The 17,030-nt window shown below is 47.2% G+C and overlaps 1 protein-coding gene and 1 long non-coding RNA gene across 3 annotated transcripts in view; one reads left to right on the forward strand and one right to left on the reverse strand.

Annotated features, from left to right (window-relative positions):
- Positions 1-888: 888 nt before the first annotated feature.
- Positions 889-2,171, forward strand: MLNR (motilin receptor). Its single transcript, XM_082434500.1, is given in 2 exon segments — positions 889-1,386; positions 1,389-2,171. Coding segments are annotated over 2 exon segments (1,110 nt in total). The 5' UTR covers positions 889-1,001; the 3' UTR covers positions 2,114-2,171.
- Positions 2,172-2,928: 757 nt separating this feature from the next.
- Positions 2,929-17,030, reverse strand: part of LOC309647306 — a 26,359-nt gene continuing 12,257 nt past the window's right edge. For both annotated transcript variants that reach the window (XR_014255940.1, XR_014255941.1), the window contains one exon: positions 2,929-16,951. This is a non-coding gene — a long non-coding RNA (uncharacterized lncRNA). The remainder of the gene's footprint in view (positions 16,952-17,030) is intronic.

The following is a 17,030-nucleotide window of genomic DNA, read 5'->3' on the forward strand; positions in this document are numbered from 1 at the left end:
GATGGGTGGAAAAACCACTAGAGGAGTGTCCATCCAGGAAGAGATAAAAAACTCAGTTCTAAGGACTTGAAAATTAAATGGAAAGCACAGCACCAAATACATCCTGAGCTCTCAGTGTCAGCTATTGTCATTAGGACCACAATGAATTGACTCATAAACCAGTTTTTAGTCTTTTCCCCAGAATTTTAGTTCTTTCTGGTGTTGGCCAATACTCTGCTTTATTACATTTATAGCATATTTTGTACACAGGAACAAAACAGCGGACGTTTAAGTACTCAGAGGTAAACGTAAATACTTAAGCCTTGTTCTTTAAAATGAATAGACGTGGTCATATCCATAGATTTCAGAGTCATAGACATCGTTGAAATTACTCGGTCAACTCCATCACCGCTTGAAAATTTACAGAAGAGGAGAACTGGCTGGGCAAGGCTGGGACTGATCCGAGATGATTCGGTTGTAGAGCCACGACCAGAACGCGGGAGTGGCTCTAGATTCTGGTCTAGGCTCCTCTCCTATTATTAGTATTGCGGCACCTTCCCGAACCGTCAAGACGCAGCCACCAGCCGAGGTCCCTCAGAAGGTCCCCCTCTGAACCCAACCTACAAAAGAGCCCACGCTCCGCTGGGCCCAATAACCAACCTCGCTGGGGTTCAGGAATCGCTTCCCACGTCTGGGCGGGGCTCGTCCGCGGCGGCCGCCTCCCGCGTTCAGTTGGTGGGGAGGGAGGCGCCTGGAAGACGTGGAATACCACGGGCCTGGGAGCGGGAGCCGGGCCGGGGCAGGCCGGGCGGTGGCTGGGGGCGGGGACTGCGCGCCGCCGGGTCGGCAGCCCTCAAGGCGGACCCTGCAGAGCCGCTTTCCCGCGCGCGATGCCGCCGGGCTCGGGCTCTGCAGGCTGCAGGGGTTTGGCGCGCCCAGCACGCACCGGCCGCCGAAGGAAGCGCTTTGGCCGCGGGACCAGGAGCTAGGCTCCTGGCCCGGCCCGGGGGCGCGGCGCGCCCATGGGCAGCGCCGAGAACCGCAGCGACGGCTTGGAGGGCGCGGGGGAGCCGCCGTGGGCCGAGCTGCTGCCTTGCGACGAGCGCCGTTGCTCGCCCTTCCCCCTGGGGGCGCTGGTGCCAGTGACCGCCGTGTGCCTGGGCCTGTTCGCCGTCGGGGTGAGCGGCAACGTGATGACGGTGCTGCTGATCGGGCGCTACCGGGACATGCGGACCACCACCAACTTGTACCTGGGCAGCATGGCCGTGTCCGACCTGCTCATCCTGCTCGGGCTCCCCTTCGACCTGTACCGCCTCTGGCGCTCCCGGCCCTGGGTGTTCGGGACGCTGCTCTGCCGCCTCTCGCTCTACGTGGGCGAGGGCTGCACCTACGCCACGCTGCTGCACATGACGCGCTCAGCCTCGAGCGCTACCTCGCCATCTGTCGCCCGCTCCGGGCCCGCGTCCTCGTCGCCCGCCGCCGCGTCCGCGCGCTCATCGCCGCGCTCTGGGCCGTGGCGCTGCTCTCCGCCGGGCCCTTCTTCTTTCTGGTGGGCGTCGAGCAGGACCCCGGCCGCTACGCGGTCCAGGACCTTAACGGCACCGCGCAGCTCGCCCCCTCGCCCCGCGCCTCGCCGCCACCGCCACTCCTCGGGTCCTCGCGGGCGCCACCGCTGTCCCCGCCGTCGGGGCCGGAGGCGGCGGCGGCCGCGGCGCTGTTCAGCCGGGAGTGCCGGCCGAGCCCGGCGCAGCGGGGCGCGTTGCGCATCATGCTGTGGGTCACCACCGCCTACTTCTTCCTGCCCTTCCTGTGCCTCAGCGTCCTCTACGGGCTCATCGGGCGGGAGCTGTGGAGGAGCCGCGGGCCGCTGCGAGGCCCGGCCATCTCCACTCGGGAGATGGGACACCAGCAGACGGTCCGCGTCCTGCGTAAGTGGCGCCGCCTCTGTTCCAAACACCCCAACCCACGGTCCCGGCTATGTCCCCTTCCCCTGGTCTCCCCGCCCTCGGCGCCTCTTCTGGCCACGTTTCATTCTGTCGTTCTACCCCAGCCTCCACCTGCTTCTCCTTCTAGTCTCCAGAAAAACCATCTCCCGTCCTCCAGGGGGCTCTGGGTCACCCCAGGCGTCCCTTGAGAGTGGGATATCCGGGTCCTGTAAACAGCAATTATTTTCCAAAGCCTCTGTGATCAGCGAGCTGATCTCCCTGGAGGAGACACGGTTGGCTGCACCGAGACCAGTGCTAACGTACAGACACGGGCAACCAGCACGGCCAAACACAGCGCCTCATCCCATAGCTCTGGGACTTAAGGGAAAACAGGTCTGCACGAAGAAAAGAACTGCGAGAGGGGAACCGATGCTGTTAGGGAGAATTAGAAAGAGTGGCTGACATTTTGCAAGTTGGTCAGCAACTTAGCATGATTTTTTTTTTTTTAACAAAGGTATGAAATGTAACTACCAGTCTCTCTGGTTTTCCTTTCATGTACCCCCTTGGGGATGTTCATTTTATCCTCCTGAAATCCCACATCACAAAATGTTCTCTGGGGAGGCTTTGTAAGTCCTCATTCTTCGGCTCTGGGGAAATATGACCACTCATTTTCCAGTTAACAAGTGATCCAGAGAGATGCTGCCGTAAAAATTGTCACCTGTGAGGTCAGAGGTGTATTTTGTTTTATGTTTTGGATATAAATGTGATGGTGCATCTACAAGGAATCCAGGATAATGAGAGTTTTAATCCAAGAACTTACTTAATGCTTATATATGGCAGCAAAAAATGTTTAGAAACAAGTGAAAGGAATTCTGGGTAGAGTCCAGTGTTCAGGGGTCCCGCCTCTCTGAGGCTCAGAGCAAATCATTAAGTTTAGGCACAGTACCCTCTTTCAGAACCTGGGTACGGAAGCCTGAGGGCAGGGAGCTGCAGCAGGATGTGGCTTCCACAAAGCGACTGTTGATCACATAGATAAGAGCTTTAATACGCCTTATTCGCCTCAGCTTGGTGGGATAAGCAATGATGGAACCAAGTCTGAGTCTGAACTCTTAAGAGCCTTACCCACTCCCACCCCGAGAAGCTGCACTAACAGAAAAAACGAGAGTCAATGGATGTACTCAAGGGTGAGAGAGACTGTGCTGGACATTCTGGCCAAGAACTCTGTAACTTTGTTTTAGTTTTTACAGCTTAAATCATAAACCTGTTTTTGGAGGGCTGCTGCTGCCTCGCTGAACTCCAAAGGGCCTCAGTCAAGCCAGGGTCTTATGAATGGTGCCCCCTGGAGGTAGGCAGGATACAACTAGGTCAGTTGTAAACTACAAATGGTGACCCCATAAACAAGGGTCCGCTCCACATGCTGACAAGGTCCTGTTGCTTTTTCATGTGATTGACTATGTACAGTGATGCCTTCAAGTCCCCTTGAAGTGTCCTAACACCCTGGCCCTGCCCTCAACTGGTGTGGCAGTGAAGAAGTCCCCCGTCTACACCGTGTTTCTTCCAACTTGGGGCAGTGGTCCCTAAACTGTGTTCTGCAGATTTTCAGGGAGTATTTGAAAAAAGGATTCTGTGGTCAAATATGGCAGAAGAACAGTGCATGCTGTACCCACCTTCCCAAGAGTCACAACACAAAATATCCCATCAGAGGCTCTGAGAAGTTGTTGCTGGGGACACTGATGGAGGGTCTCACGGTGCAGGTGCCAGCCTTGTGCCACAGCCACTCCCCTGCTTGGTGGCACTAAGTGGGGACGTGCTGGAGATGCAACCACACAGTCTTTCTTCTCTCGGGAGTTCCTCTCTGGGACAGTCAGAAGCGGCTTCTTCCCTGTGGAAAATCGTGGCTAAGAAACTTACTGATATGTTATTTGCAGTATAATATTTTAGATATAGAAGCAAAGACCTCTCCTTTGAGTTTTCTCGTTCAGATTCTAGAAAAGAGGGATCTGCATCACACTTTCCTGTGACCTAGGTGTGTTCCCAGGTGTGGGCACGAGGAGGATCATCCTTTCTTGCCGCTGGGTCCCTGAGATGGAGTATCTGAATTCCATCCCTCCTGTGGATCGCTGTGCACCTGTTTTCAGAATGCCGATCTTACCCATTAGTGGATTGTGAGATGAGTGGAGAGTGTCACATGTTTCTTTACTGGGTTGTGAATAGAATAGAGAATCAGTGCATCACGTGTAGTAAGGCTAACTGTTGTGTTGTGAAACTTTTGTTTCAATTATATATTGGTGGGTATCTTTCATGGTTCATAAAATAAAATGTATTCTCATTGTGGGTCATGGTCAAAAATATTTGAAAAGCTGTTCTAAGGTCTAAAATTGTTCTCTGCCACAGAAGAAAGTGTCCTCTGGTGTTGACAACTGGCTATAAAGGGGAGGGGCATCCTGGGAAGACTCGGGGTGGCCAAGTCAAGGATCACTGGAGAGGGATGGCCGGGCTGTGGGCCTCCCTCCGCCCTGGGGATGGTATCCTGGATGCTGTGTCTGGGACCTCTCGCTGCCCTCGGACGAAGATGTGTGCTGGGTCCCTGCAGGGCTCCTTCTGTAGGCCAAGTTGCTTTTTTTAGGCGAGGCACCAACCTTGGGGAAGGGTTTGTGTTTCATTCATTCACTCCACAAATATTCACCAAGCAACTGCTAAGTGCTAGACGTGTATGTCAAAATACTCTAGAAACATTAGTCCATGTCATGGTGTTGAAATCAATCAACTTTTTAATGGCCTTTTTTGCCTTGAAATGTGTGATTGTTCATCTAGACTAACCTCAGATTCAGCTCACAGGCCAATAAAAGCACTCACATCGGATGGACCTGCAGAATTCCAGGTTAGTGTCATCTACACTACTTCCCTCCACCTTTCTACAGGAGACTTTTCCACTTTTGAAGCAATTGCACAGCACCTCCGAGGACCCAGGAGTCAGGGGACATGAGAGCAATGTGTTGATGATGTTTGAAAATCTGAACATGGCCTCTCCTACCATTTCTACCCAAGTAACAGTAACATTTGCTAGTATGTGGAACCATTCACATATAAGTATTAGTGATTGTACAAGTGCTTTAAGTGGAGCTTTAATAAAAGGCTTTCTTAAACGTAGCTGTGAGGCCATTTTCAATTGTGAGCCAACTTTCTAAAGATTCAGAACTCTAAATATTACAAAGAACCTAGTCAGCTCTGAGCAGCCTTCCAAAATCAGCATCCCGCTCCTAGGAGCACAGGAACCTTTGTCATTGAGAGGCGTGTGCTCTGTGGGTGGCATGCTTTGTGGCAGTCACTCAGCGTGTCCCTCACTCTATGTGAGCTACAAGGAGGTGACAGAGGCAGACTCTACTGGCCACCTTCTTAGGAAAACAACACACACTAAAACTGCTAATTTTGAAAGATTAGCAGACGCTTGTGTAATAAAGGGCCAAAAAGTGCCAGCCGGACCAGGAGAGCTGAGTGTGGGCAGTCAGGCGATGCTCTATGTGAATCTTTTTCACAGCACTTGGTCCGTCACATCTTGGGGACTGGTTCCCAGAGTTTGTAACTTGCTCCCTAAGGACAGACTGTGCTTTATCCCCCGTGGCATCTCTTGCCCACAGGTAGATATGTGTTGAACTCAACCGGACAGGGATGTTCACCCCAGTGGGTGGACAGAGATGGAGGCTGAGTAAGCAGATGACTGGGACATCCATTCTGAGCCATCGGTCAGCCCGAGGGAAAGCACAGGACAGGGGCGAAAATGGCACACAGGGGGCGTGGGTGCTGAAGGGAGTAGAGGACAGGGCTCTGAAGAAGAGGAGAGGAGGGAGGCAAGGGCACCGGTGTAATCAGGAGTTGGAGCCTGCAGAGCAAATGAAGCAGGGTCTGGGGAGGCTGAGCCTGGGAGGCCAGCTGGGACCAGTTAGATACTGTAATCCAGGCACAGGGCACTCGTGTGGTAGAGGGGTGACACTGGATCAGTAACACACCAGGTTCAGCACCTCCCATCACCAGGACGCCAGCAACCTCGTGGCCTCAGAACAGGGAGCATGCCTTTCCCCATCCTCAATCCCCAGTGCCAGGCAACCCCACCTTATTTTCCTGCATCTGTGCCTTTGCGCCCCACCCCAGCTCAGGCAGGCCCACAGCATGACGGGTCCAGTTTGACATCTCCTTTCCCTCATCTTTGCAGCGAGTGTGCAAGTCTCGAAAATGTTCCAATAATTCCTACGACTTATTATGATACAGAGATTTAAAAAAACTTAAAAAACATTTTTTTTTTTTTTTGGAAAACCTGCAGTTTTCAAAGTCGTGGTGTCTTAATTTTACTATAATGGTTATACCTGTTCATAACTGGAACATACATAGGGCTCCACGTGATCTCTGTTTCTGTCTTACTTCCACAATAATTCATTACTTTGTCATTACAGTGATTATTAGCGCCCTTCCCTCGGGCTTTTTATTCCCCTCTGTAATTCTCTAGAGCGGTGGTTCCCAAACTTTGGCACGCGTGAGAATCACCTGGAGGGAGAGTTAAAACACAGCTTGCTGGGCCTCACCCCCAAAATTCCAGATTCCGTGGGTCTGGGCTGGGACCCGAGAACGTGCCTTTCTCTCAAGTTCCCAGGGGATGCTGGTTCTGATGGTCTCGGGACCACCCTCTGGGAGCCGCTACGGTAGATGCTTGCTACAGAAAATGTGAGCCACAGGGCAGCGGCATGAGCATTACCTCTCATCTTGTTCACATGCAGACTTTCAGGCTCCACCCTGGAACCTTCTGAGTCAGAATCTGAATTTTAACAAGAGCCCCAGGCGCTTCCGACGCACACTGAAGTCTGAGAAGCACCAATCGAGAGGCTAGACCGACGGCATCAGAATCTCTGGGGGTTGAACCCAGACGTGGTTTTCACAGCTCCTCAGGTGATTCCAATGTGCAGACAACACTGCGAACCATCAGTAGGCTCTCCCTCACCGAAATCTCTTCCATTCTCGCTCCACCCTCTCCCCCACCCCACCCCTTTCCTCCCTTTCCCCGTATTTACCTCCGGATAAAGGAAAAGATACGAAGATAGTAAACAAAGATACTGCAGGTGGGTTTGGGCGGTGGATTCATGAGAAAGTCATTTATATTCCAGCAGAAACTGTGGAATGACTGTGGTCCGGCGATGGCTCCCTGGCTCCTCAGCCCCCCCAACCCGGTCCCCTTAACGTCTCCCGCCCACGCCGAGGTCTTTCCTCGCACGGGCCAGGCTGAGCCCACGCTTCCGCGACTGCTCCTTTCCGTCACCAGGCCTCCACCCTGTTTCCTGCTCTTCTAAACATCTTCTATTCTTCTTTTCCCTCAAGTCCTGACTGGCTCCGTGCGCTTTTCCTCAATTCCTCCAGAAAAGGCCTTCTCAGCTCTTCCTGTGGCCTTCTCGGGGGCGTGAGACCCCATGTCACCTGTGGCCTTGGCGGGCAGCCCCGGGACTTGTGCCTGGTGCTGGTTACTGAGGTCAGCCGGGCGGACGCGCCGGGCTGCGGGTCCCAGGGAGCGGGCCTTGACTCTGCGAAGCCTCAACCAGAGCTTGCTTCACGCTCCAAAGTCACGTCAGGTCTCCAACCTTTCAACGTTATCGTAACTGAGTCCCTAAAACTCAGAGGCTGGCTGCATAGGGGAGAAGAGGAAGTCAGAACTCCGACATTTTAGGTCTGTTTGAAAGAAACGAGCTGCCAGAGACCCGGGTGCGTGGCGCAGCGAGCGGCGCGGAGCGTGCGCGTCGAGGTCTGCCGTCTGCGCCTGCGCGCAATCTCCGCGCCAGCCCGGGTCTTGGGGGCGCCGGCCCTGCGGCGAGCCGCGTCCCGTCCCAGCTTCGCTCTCCGCGCGTCAATTCACAGGCGGACGTGGACAGACAACAACAGAAAACGGTGTTGCAGCAGCGGGAATCAGCAATTTTGCACAGGGAGCTATGGGAGATGTTGCTTACTGTAGTTTGCCTGAAGTTGGGACAAAATTGAACAAACAAGAGGAGTTTGGTGCTTTGGAAAGTTTGAAAGCTGCTTGTCTACTCTTCTTCCTCCGTCAGAAGTAACTGAAATTAATGAAGCTCTGGCAGAAAATCCAGGACGTGTCCAAAAAATCTTGTTATGAAGATGATTGGCTGATCAATGTGACACTCAGTAACCCTTCAGAACTAGATGAACTAATGAGTGAAGAAGCATATGAGAAACACATAAAATCTATTGAGTGAAAATGGAACCCCTAAATAAACTAGTATGAAACAACTTAATCTAGCATAGTTGTCTTAAATTAGTTGTGGATAGATTTTTTAAAAAGCAATTTGTAGCAAAGGAAACTACTTGCAACATGTTACCAGAAGAAAATACCCCTTAACTTCCTAATGACTGCAGATAAACACTATGCATCTTTTCCATAGCACCCTATGATTTTTAGGCCTAGGCCCCAGTTACAATACTCAGAATTACTGAAATTATCTGTGGTAAAACTAGTTATAAAAATTATGTAATTCAAGGATAACATTGTTATCTTAAGCCGTATAACAGCTTACAGCCATCCCTGGATTGGGTCAAAATACTTAACGATCTTCCCATTGGAAATAACTGGCGGTGGAGAAGTTTTTGTTAGTTGTACAGTGTCAGATGAAGAACAATACTATCTTAATTTTGCAACATACTGTGTTTGCTGGTGCTATTTTTATACAGTGAAGCTACAGCCTTGCAGGAAAATAAGAGAGAGTTTAATAATAAAATACTCAACTTAAAAAAATTAAAAAGAAAGCTGTAGAGGTGGTTCAGCAGGGGACAATAATGAATTCCATTTTCTTTTTTTAAATTGAAGTATAGTTGATTTACAATATCATTAGTATGAATTCCATTTCAATTCATCTCTTTTCCAGTGACGCCATCCTGTTGTTGCATCCTCCTACAACCACTGGGAAATAGGTCCCAATAGTCAAATCTTAAGAAATGCTGCAATACCATGGAAACTGGTTTTTTTTGGGGGGGGGGCAGGGAATTCCCCCATGGAAATTCTTTTTGACCATAGAGCTATTTTTTTTCCCTCCCATTTTGTAGCATTCCACAGAACACTCCAGTTTGAAATACCAGAGGGAAGTGTGGGTATGAAATCAGGGCTAATGATAAAGATTGGGGAGTCAACAGCTTAGAAGTGATCATTTAAACAAGTGGTTCTCAAACTTTAGCTTGCATCAGAACAACTGACGGGCTTCTTAAAACACGGATTGCTGGGCCCCACCCCAGAAGACCTGATTCTGTGTGCCTGGGCCCGGGCCTGAGAATGTGCGTTTCTGTCTGGTTTCCAGGTGATACTGCAGCAGCTAGTCCAGGACCACACTTGGAGAACCACTGATGTAAGTGATAGGAACAGATGACCTCTCCAAGGAGAAAGCTGAGAGAGAGAAAAGAAGAGGCTTAGGGTTACATGCTGATGTTCCAGCGCAGGCTGGTGAACTCACTGAACCAGGCAGAAGGGGCAGAAAAAGGGAAAGTGATGAATTGATACTACCCAAAGGAAGAGAGTGTCAGGGATCAAGTACCCAGAGAATACAAAGAGAATGAAGTAGGGTTATTAGATAAGATACAAGATTACTAGTTCAATTTGAAATTTGGATGAACAACAAATGATTTTCTTTAGTATAAGTTTAATAAGTATACATATGATGTACTTAATCCCAATTTACATGACTCGACTTACGATTTTTCGACTTAATGATGGTGTGAAAGTGGTACGTGTTCTATAGAAACCATACTTTGAATTTTGAATTTGATCTTTTCCCGGGCTACCTATGTGCAGTATGATCCTCTCTCGTGATGCTGGACAGCAAGCCATAGCTCCCAGTCAGACCGTGATCACGACAGTAAACAACCTGTACACTTACAACAACTCTGTACCCAGACAGCTATTGTTTTTCCCTTTCAGTACAGTATTCAATAAATTACATGAGATATTCAATAACTTATTATAAGATTGGCTTTGTGTTAGATGATTTTGCCCAACTATAGGCTAATGTAAGTGTTCTGAGCACATTTAAGGTAGGCTAGGCCAGGCCATGATGTTCAGTAGGTTAGGTGCGTTAAATGCATTTTTGACTTATGATGTTTTAAATTTATGATGGGTTTATCAGGATGTAACCCCATCACAAGTCGAGGAAGATCTGTACTAAAAATATCATTCGTTATTTATCTGAAATTCAAATTTAACTGGACACTGTATTTTTATTTGTTAAATCTGGTATCCCTAAAAGAAGGGTAATGGAAAGGCCCCAGGATTTGGCAAAAGGAAGGAACTTGGAGAGCCTTTCAATGGAGTGTTGAGGGCAGGAGCCAGAAGCTGCTAAGTTACAGAAGAAATGGCTGTGGAACAGGGCTGAGGTGGTCCTGCCTTGGGGCTTCCATGAAAAGGGATCCCAGCAGCTGAGTAAGGGGCTTTGCTGCTGGTCCTGCCCTAACTTGTACCCCAGGCCAAGAGCCAGTCTCTCTTGCTGTGGCTTTTGCCCAAGCTCCTGGGAGCACGGGACACTTGTGTGCTGAGTATTTGCAACTCGCACTGATGTTCTTAAATCACAAAACTGAAGAAATGTGTCTGATTCAGAACCTCCTGAAACAGAGTATGTAATAAAAATGTGTTGAACTGAATGCATTTAATTTATATATAATCCATTCTTGGCAACTTTGAAAGGCCTTATTTTTCTTTCTGCAAAGGTGTGGAGTAAAATAAAATTTTGTTAAGTGACCGATTAATTCACAAGGTTGAGGGGGGTGGTTCTCATTCTGGAAAAACGTATCTCTGGGTGACAATTGAGACCACAGATAACGAAGTAATATTTCACTGTATGTGTAGAATCTGGCACCATGCCCAGCACGTAGTAAGGACTTAATAAAAGTACTTATATGTGTATAGAGGATACTACACATTTTGAGCAGGGAGAAAGACTGATTTCTTAAAAAGTTAGTGCATTGCAATATTATAATTGAATGTTTAATTACATAATTATTGCAATGTATTTATAATAATACAATGTACTTGGCACACTGTTCAGCATGTGGTAATCCTCAGTGTGAGCTAGCATTACTGTCCTCAGTTCATATGCTACTAACTTTCCCTCGTTGGAAAGAATCAGTCTTTCTCCCTGTCCAGAATGTCCTCCATACACACAGTGGAGGCTGATCGTGGAGTAGTGATGCGGTCAGGTATATACCGTGTCCAGCGAATTGCCTTCCAAAATGAAAGTCCTGCCCACCCAGCTTTTACAGAAATATTCCCATGGTATCTATACACTCTGCTCTTCATGGAAAGTCAGGGCTTGTTATTGTTATTGCATTGAGAACACCTGAGGAAGACAGTTCTCTTTTCCAACAGTCGCTGCAGCTGCTTACAGGATTTGACAATGTAATAGCTGCCCTTTTTCAGAGCATGGAAAAAGGTATACTAACTGAAGGAAATGGGCCTTCTTCAATAGGCAGGAGGATATTGTGCTTTTGAAATGTAAGTGGAGCTCTTGTAGGCCTTTGTTTTATATAAAGACAGTATAAAGAATGACACAGGCTGGAGGGAATAGCTTTATAGCTGGTCAAGCATTTGTGCTCTGTAGTATGTTAACAGATTTCTATTTCATTGGTTTCATTTGTCCTTCTTAAAAATGTCCCATCTTAACAAGAGCCGTTGGGGAAAAAAATCCAGCGACAAACTTCTGGCATCTTCTTGGCAGCCAGCTGCTCGACTACTGTGTCACATTGACAAATGAAGTGATGGAAAATAGGGAGTTTTATTATGATTTCTGGTTTGAGGAAGCCACAGATTTGGTCACTAAACACGATAGTCAAATGAAACTTTGTGGGAAGTTCTGCAGGGCTTGCCAAGGTAACCTAGAATCTCAAGTAACCTTTGAGGTTATTATAAACAGTCAGTGTTCCAACAGTGGAGGACATTATTCAGTAACTTGGAGAAAGATTCCCAGATCAGCACCTCAAAGCCCTCACATTAAGACATGGATCACCCCCAGCTCAACATGCCAGAGGAGCACTGTGCCAACACGCATAGAGTGACTTACCAATCCTGACACTCTCTGTGGAGATTCATTCCCAGAGGCTCAAGTGGAAAAAGAGGAAAAGATAAAGTGCTTCTGTCCACAATTTATGATGCTCTACAGCTGCCTGATATTTATGTATTTTTCCTAATGCTTCTGTATTGCTTAAGGTCCTGCGGATTCTGCCCAGGATGAAGATGGAGAGGAAGCACGAATGCAAGCATCACAAAACACACCCCCAAACACTGACTCAACAGAGGTCAAGTCACGGGGCTTTGTGAACATAACTCTTAATACAAAACATGATCTGGATTTCATGAGACACACACAGAAAACTCTACACAATGTGTCAGAGCTTCCTAAAGTAATTCAGAAATCACTGAAAGTATCCAAGAGAATTTTTAAAGGTGCCTTTTATTGGTTTATTAGGAGGCAAAGCTGTAAGGTACATGCAGGCCACTTAGTCATTGAAGGTAAATTTGCCAACAGGCCTCTCACCAAATCCATCAGCCACTGACCACTCACCTGTTGAACAGCCACAATCTGAACTTGCAGACTTTGAAGACTTCTGTGTTCTCCCAGAAGATGGTATTGAAAGTGCTGCTTTGAGATTCCCCCCTGGTGGCATAATGGCAGGGCTGAAGTCATTTGGGACATGATGTTTATTATCATTGATCTAATGACCAGGATTTGAGTTATCAGTTCTTTGAAGCAATAAATGTTGAGGAAGTAGGGAGTGAAAAGGGAGGAGAACACATTTATAAAGTGCAATGGTGCTTCTGACTTAAGTACATTATGTTTGGAGTACGTTGTTAAAAATCTGTAATGGCTGGTTGTGGAAGGTACCAGAAAGTGATAGAAGCCATGTGCTCACCTGAAGAGGATTTCAGTGTAGACTTTGTCCTCAAGGGAACGTTAAGTCCACCCGAACTGGACATCAGCTTTTTAGCAGATGTACCATGAACACTGTTTCACAGGCGAGACAGAACCTGAGTTCGCAGATGTTGATGACTGATTTGTCTGGTTTTGCCTGTTTTCCTTTGGGTGTTTTTCCATAACCATATCTGCTTCCTCATCTTGATTTATATGCATAACCAGGAAAACTGGTCTTCTTGCAAAAATAGGAGTTTTGTGGTTTATCTAGGAAGAATATAGAAAATATTGCCTTCTTGTTGGTGAAGATGAACAATTTTGTGGTTTATTTCAATCTAATAAAATGTGGACTTTGTTTCAAAAATGAAACAAAAAAGCAGCACTGTAGAGTAACTGTCTACAGTACTTAGGCGGGATGAGGTGAGATAGGTGGGATGCACATGTCAGCCAAGAACATTCACCTTTGGTCATACAAGTGACCATGTAAATGTGAGTACATTATGTTTAAGTTGGTGTGTTAAGATATCACGTGTTGTTTTCTAAGTATGCAGATACCAGCTTCACTTCCCCCTTCATCCTCAAGGCACATTGAACCAAAGAATCCTCAAATTTGAACATTCTTTTTTTTTTTTAGTTAATTAATTAATTTATTTATTTTTGGCTGCGTTGAGTCTTCATTGCTGCACACGGGCTTTCTCTAGTTGTGGTGAACGGGGGCTGCTCTTTGTTGCGGTGCACGGGCTTCTCATTGCGGTGGCTTCTCTTGTTGCAGAGCACAGGCTCTAGGTGTGTGGGCTTCAGTAGTTTTGGCACATGGGCTCAGTAGTTGTGGCTCACGGGCTCCGTAGTTGTGGCTCACGGGCTCAGTAGTTGTGGCTCACGGGCTCAGTAGTTGTGGCTCACAGGCCCTAGAGCACAGGCTCAGTAGTTGTGGCAAACGGGCTTAGTTGCTCTGTGGCACGTGGGATCTTCCCAGACCAGGAATCGAACCTGTGTCCCTGCATCAGCAGGCGGATTCTTAACCACTGCACCACCAGGGAAGTCCTGAACATTCTTTTTGATTTAAATGAATTTGTATTCCAAAAAGGACAGAAGACAATTTACAAAAATGCCCCAAATAAGACAAACATTAAGGAAATGGAGAAAGTAGAAACTAAGTAAAAACTAGTGTAGGTAACATAAGATTATAATACCAGAGAGAAAGTGAGGACACGAAACTCATGCCTTGGTGTCTGGTTAGGAAGGTCACATGATTCACAGGAGACAGGAGAGTTTATCCTGTGGGGACTCCAAGATGACATCCTATAAGCTAGAAAACCATAATAATCTTTACAGCATAATAATAACCAACAGTAATCTTTACAGCAATCAGCACTGAGTATCATAGGGCTTTTTCTCATCAGGCCAATGAGAAAAGTTATCCCACACTTGGAAAATGATAGAAGGTGATTACTTGATTTTTTTTTTAATGCCTTTTCTATTATTAGAAAATAATATGGCTGCTTGAGTAAAAGCAGGACCTTGTCAAATGGAACTCTCACTTGATATTCTGGGGGAAGGCAAATTTGTTGGCACACCTTTTTTTTTTTTTTAATTAATAACACAACTGATAAAAAACAGTGACAATTTATAGCCTGTGAGATGAGAGGTTTGCAGAAACTGATAAAGTATTAGGATTTTATAGCCTGGTAGAAAAGTTACCCCAAAGGTGTTATGGTTTAATCAGCCTGAAGAAAGTTAACTAGGCATATGGTATGGAGGGGGTTCAGAACAGGCTGCCCCAGAAAGTACCACTTCCACATGTGGATTATTTTGAACTGAAAGCAGTCAAGACCCAGCAGACTCAGGAAAAGCTTTTTACCTCCCTCTTAACTGCCTAAAAGGAATTAGAAAGGGGCCCTGTACCAGGAAGAGAGCTATTACCCGATATCACGTTTTCTTCTGAGAGACTTACCTTCACCTCTGGCAAATATCTGTTTACCAAACATCTGCTCTTCTCCTCTTCCCATGAATGGCCCTCCTCCATTTGAAGGCCCAGACCCTTGTCCCTTTTCTCAGCTCAGGGTGGTATATAAGCCTCAGTTGCCTGGCTGCCTTTTGAGTCTCCTATCTTTGCGGCTCTCCCTTACATAGTAATTAAAATGGTTTTTCTTTTGTTAATCTGTCTTTTGCTACAAGGGCGTCTCAGCCAAGAACCTAGAAGAGTAGAGGGGAAACTGTTTTTCCTCCCCTACAGTATGAGCTATTTTACTTAGTCCTCTCCTTTCCAAATGTTAAGATCCCCATTCTTCAAATCCGCTCTGCACTAGGGCACGCTGCCATCACCAGAGGTTCCCTCGGTTCTGAGTTAAAGGAGGGGGAGTTGGTTGAGTTGTACTGGAAAACAAACACACTGATTTGTTTACATACTGACCATGGCTGCTTTTGTGACATGACAGAGACCCAATGGCCCAGAGTAAAATATCTACAATTTGGGCCTTTACAGAAAAAGTTTGTCAACCCCTGAATTAAAATGAAACTTTGACTCCTGTTCCTAAACTGGTATGAAAATTTTGCTTTTCAATATCAGCTAATGTTGGTAGATGATGTGATGCCAAAAACAACTTATGGAAGCAACTCCACAGAGGGCCAAAATACTGCTGCTAAATACCAGGGACTCAGCATCTCCAGGGGTGGGTGGGGCCCAGGAATCCAGGTTTTAACATGGTCTCTGGGCAACTCACATGCACGTGCAAGTTTCAGACTCGCTGGGCCCTCTGGTCTAGACCGGCGGTTCTGTCCAGATTCTGCCTCAGTAGGTTTGAAGTGGGGCCAAAGATTTTGCATTTCTAATAAGCCCCTGAGTGATGCTGATGTTGCTGGCCCAAGGGCCTTAGTTTCCTTGCCTGTAAATTGGAGATGATGAAGATCTATATCATTGGGTTGTTGTGAGTATGAAATGAAGTGATGAACATATATATCCTGCTCCCACCCCTCTCAAGCTATGTCTGCTTGATCAAGGTACTCAGGGTCTTGGTTCTTATAAGTAGGGATAATAATAAAAATACCCACTTCATAATAAGGTTGCTGAAAGGAGTAAATGAGATAATATATGTAAAGTAGCCAGAATGGAGCCTGGAACACAGTAAATGCTGAGTAATGTAAGATACCATTATTATTACTATCATCATTGTTACATAAGCTGACTGATGCAAGCAGCTATTCCATCAGCATTAGTTTCCTCTCTATTCCCTCTTACCTGTCCTCTCATCCCTACCCCTCCCTCCAAATTCTGTTGATTTCTAACATGTCTAATTAGAGAACCTCTTCAGGCTGCTGATTCAGAAATGCCCAAACCCAATCCAGAGGATGCCACACTAATGGGGACCCTGACCCCATTTGGACCATGGTATCAGGCCCACTGCCTGCCCACTCCCAGGCTGCCTATGGCAGAGTGACCCAGGGTAACACAGGAAGTGGGCTTGCCCGTCCTTCCCATCTCATGGGGCACAGACGTTCTCAGGGTTCCTGGACAGTCTTACTTTGTAGCACATTAATCTATGTGGCACCAAGTTTACTTTTCTGAGGACACCATTAGGGACAATATATGGGAAACCTGAGAAGTCATTTCTCTTTGGCAGCACTACCCTCCATAACAAAGCAAATGTTCCATGAAGGGCATCTGGATTTTGTTTTGGCTTCTCTTTGCTTCTTTGGGGTTTTAGTGCTGCCAGGAACTGCCTTCCAAGAACTGCTTGGGAAACCTTAATTTCTGGATTCAGGGTGGTGTTTATGGTTACATCTTTGCCTGAAATGACCAAATTAGGGCCAATCCTTTGTACAAGGGTGCATTGGCCACCAGGAGTCCCTATTGGTCCTGTGGCCGCCTTATCTCCAGGCATGCAAAAGACATGGTCACCGGTCATGTGTGCCTTCCACATATGAGAGCAAGACCGAGTGTGAGGTACATTTTCTTCTACAAGCCAGGTATTCAGTCTCTGCCAAACATCACCAGTATCAACAAATCCAGTATAGATACTATGTCTGGATGATGAGCTCCATGGGACCTCAGCTTGTTTTGCTGTGAGAGGATTCCACACTGCTAGGACCAAGATTCCCAACCAACAGGACCTAGAATAAAAGGAAAAGATCTGGGTTATCTATAGAGAATAAGCAAATGAAACACAAAGTGGGGAGGGATACTAATTAA

The sequence above is a fragment of the Balaenoptera physalus genome (genome assembly GCF_965194825.1).
Source record: "Balaenoptera physalus genome assembly, chromosome: 18".
NCBI lineage: Eukaryota > Metazoa > Chordata > Mammalia > Artiodactyla > Balaenopteridae > Balaenoptera > Balaenoptera physalus.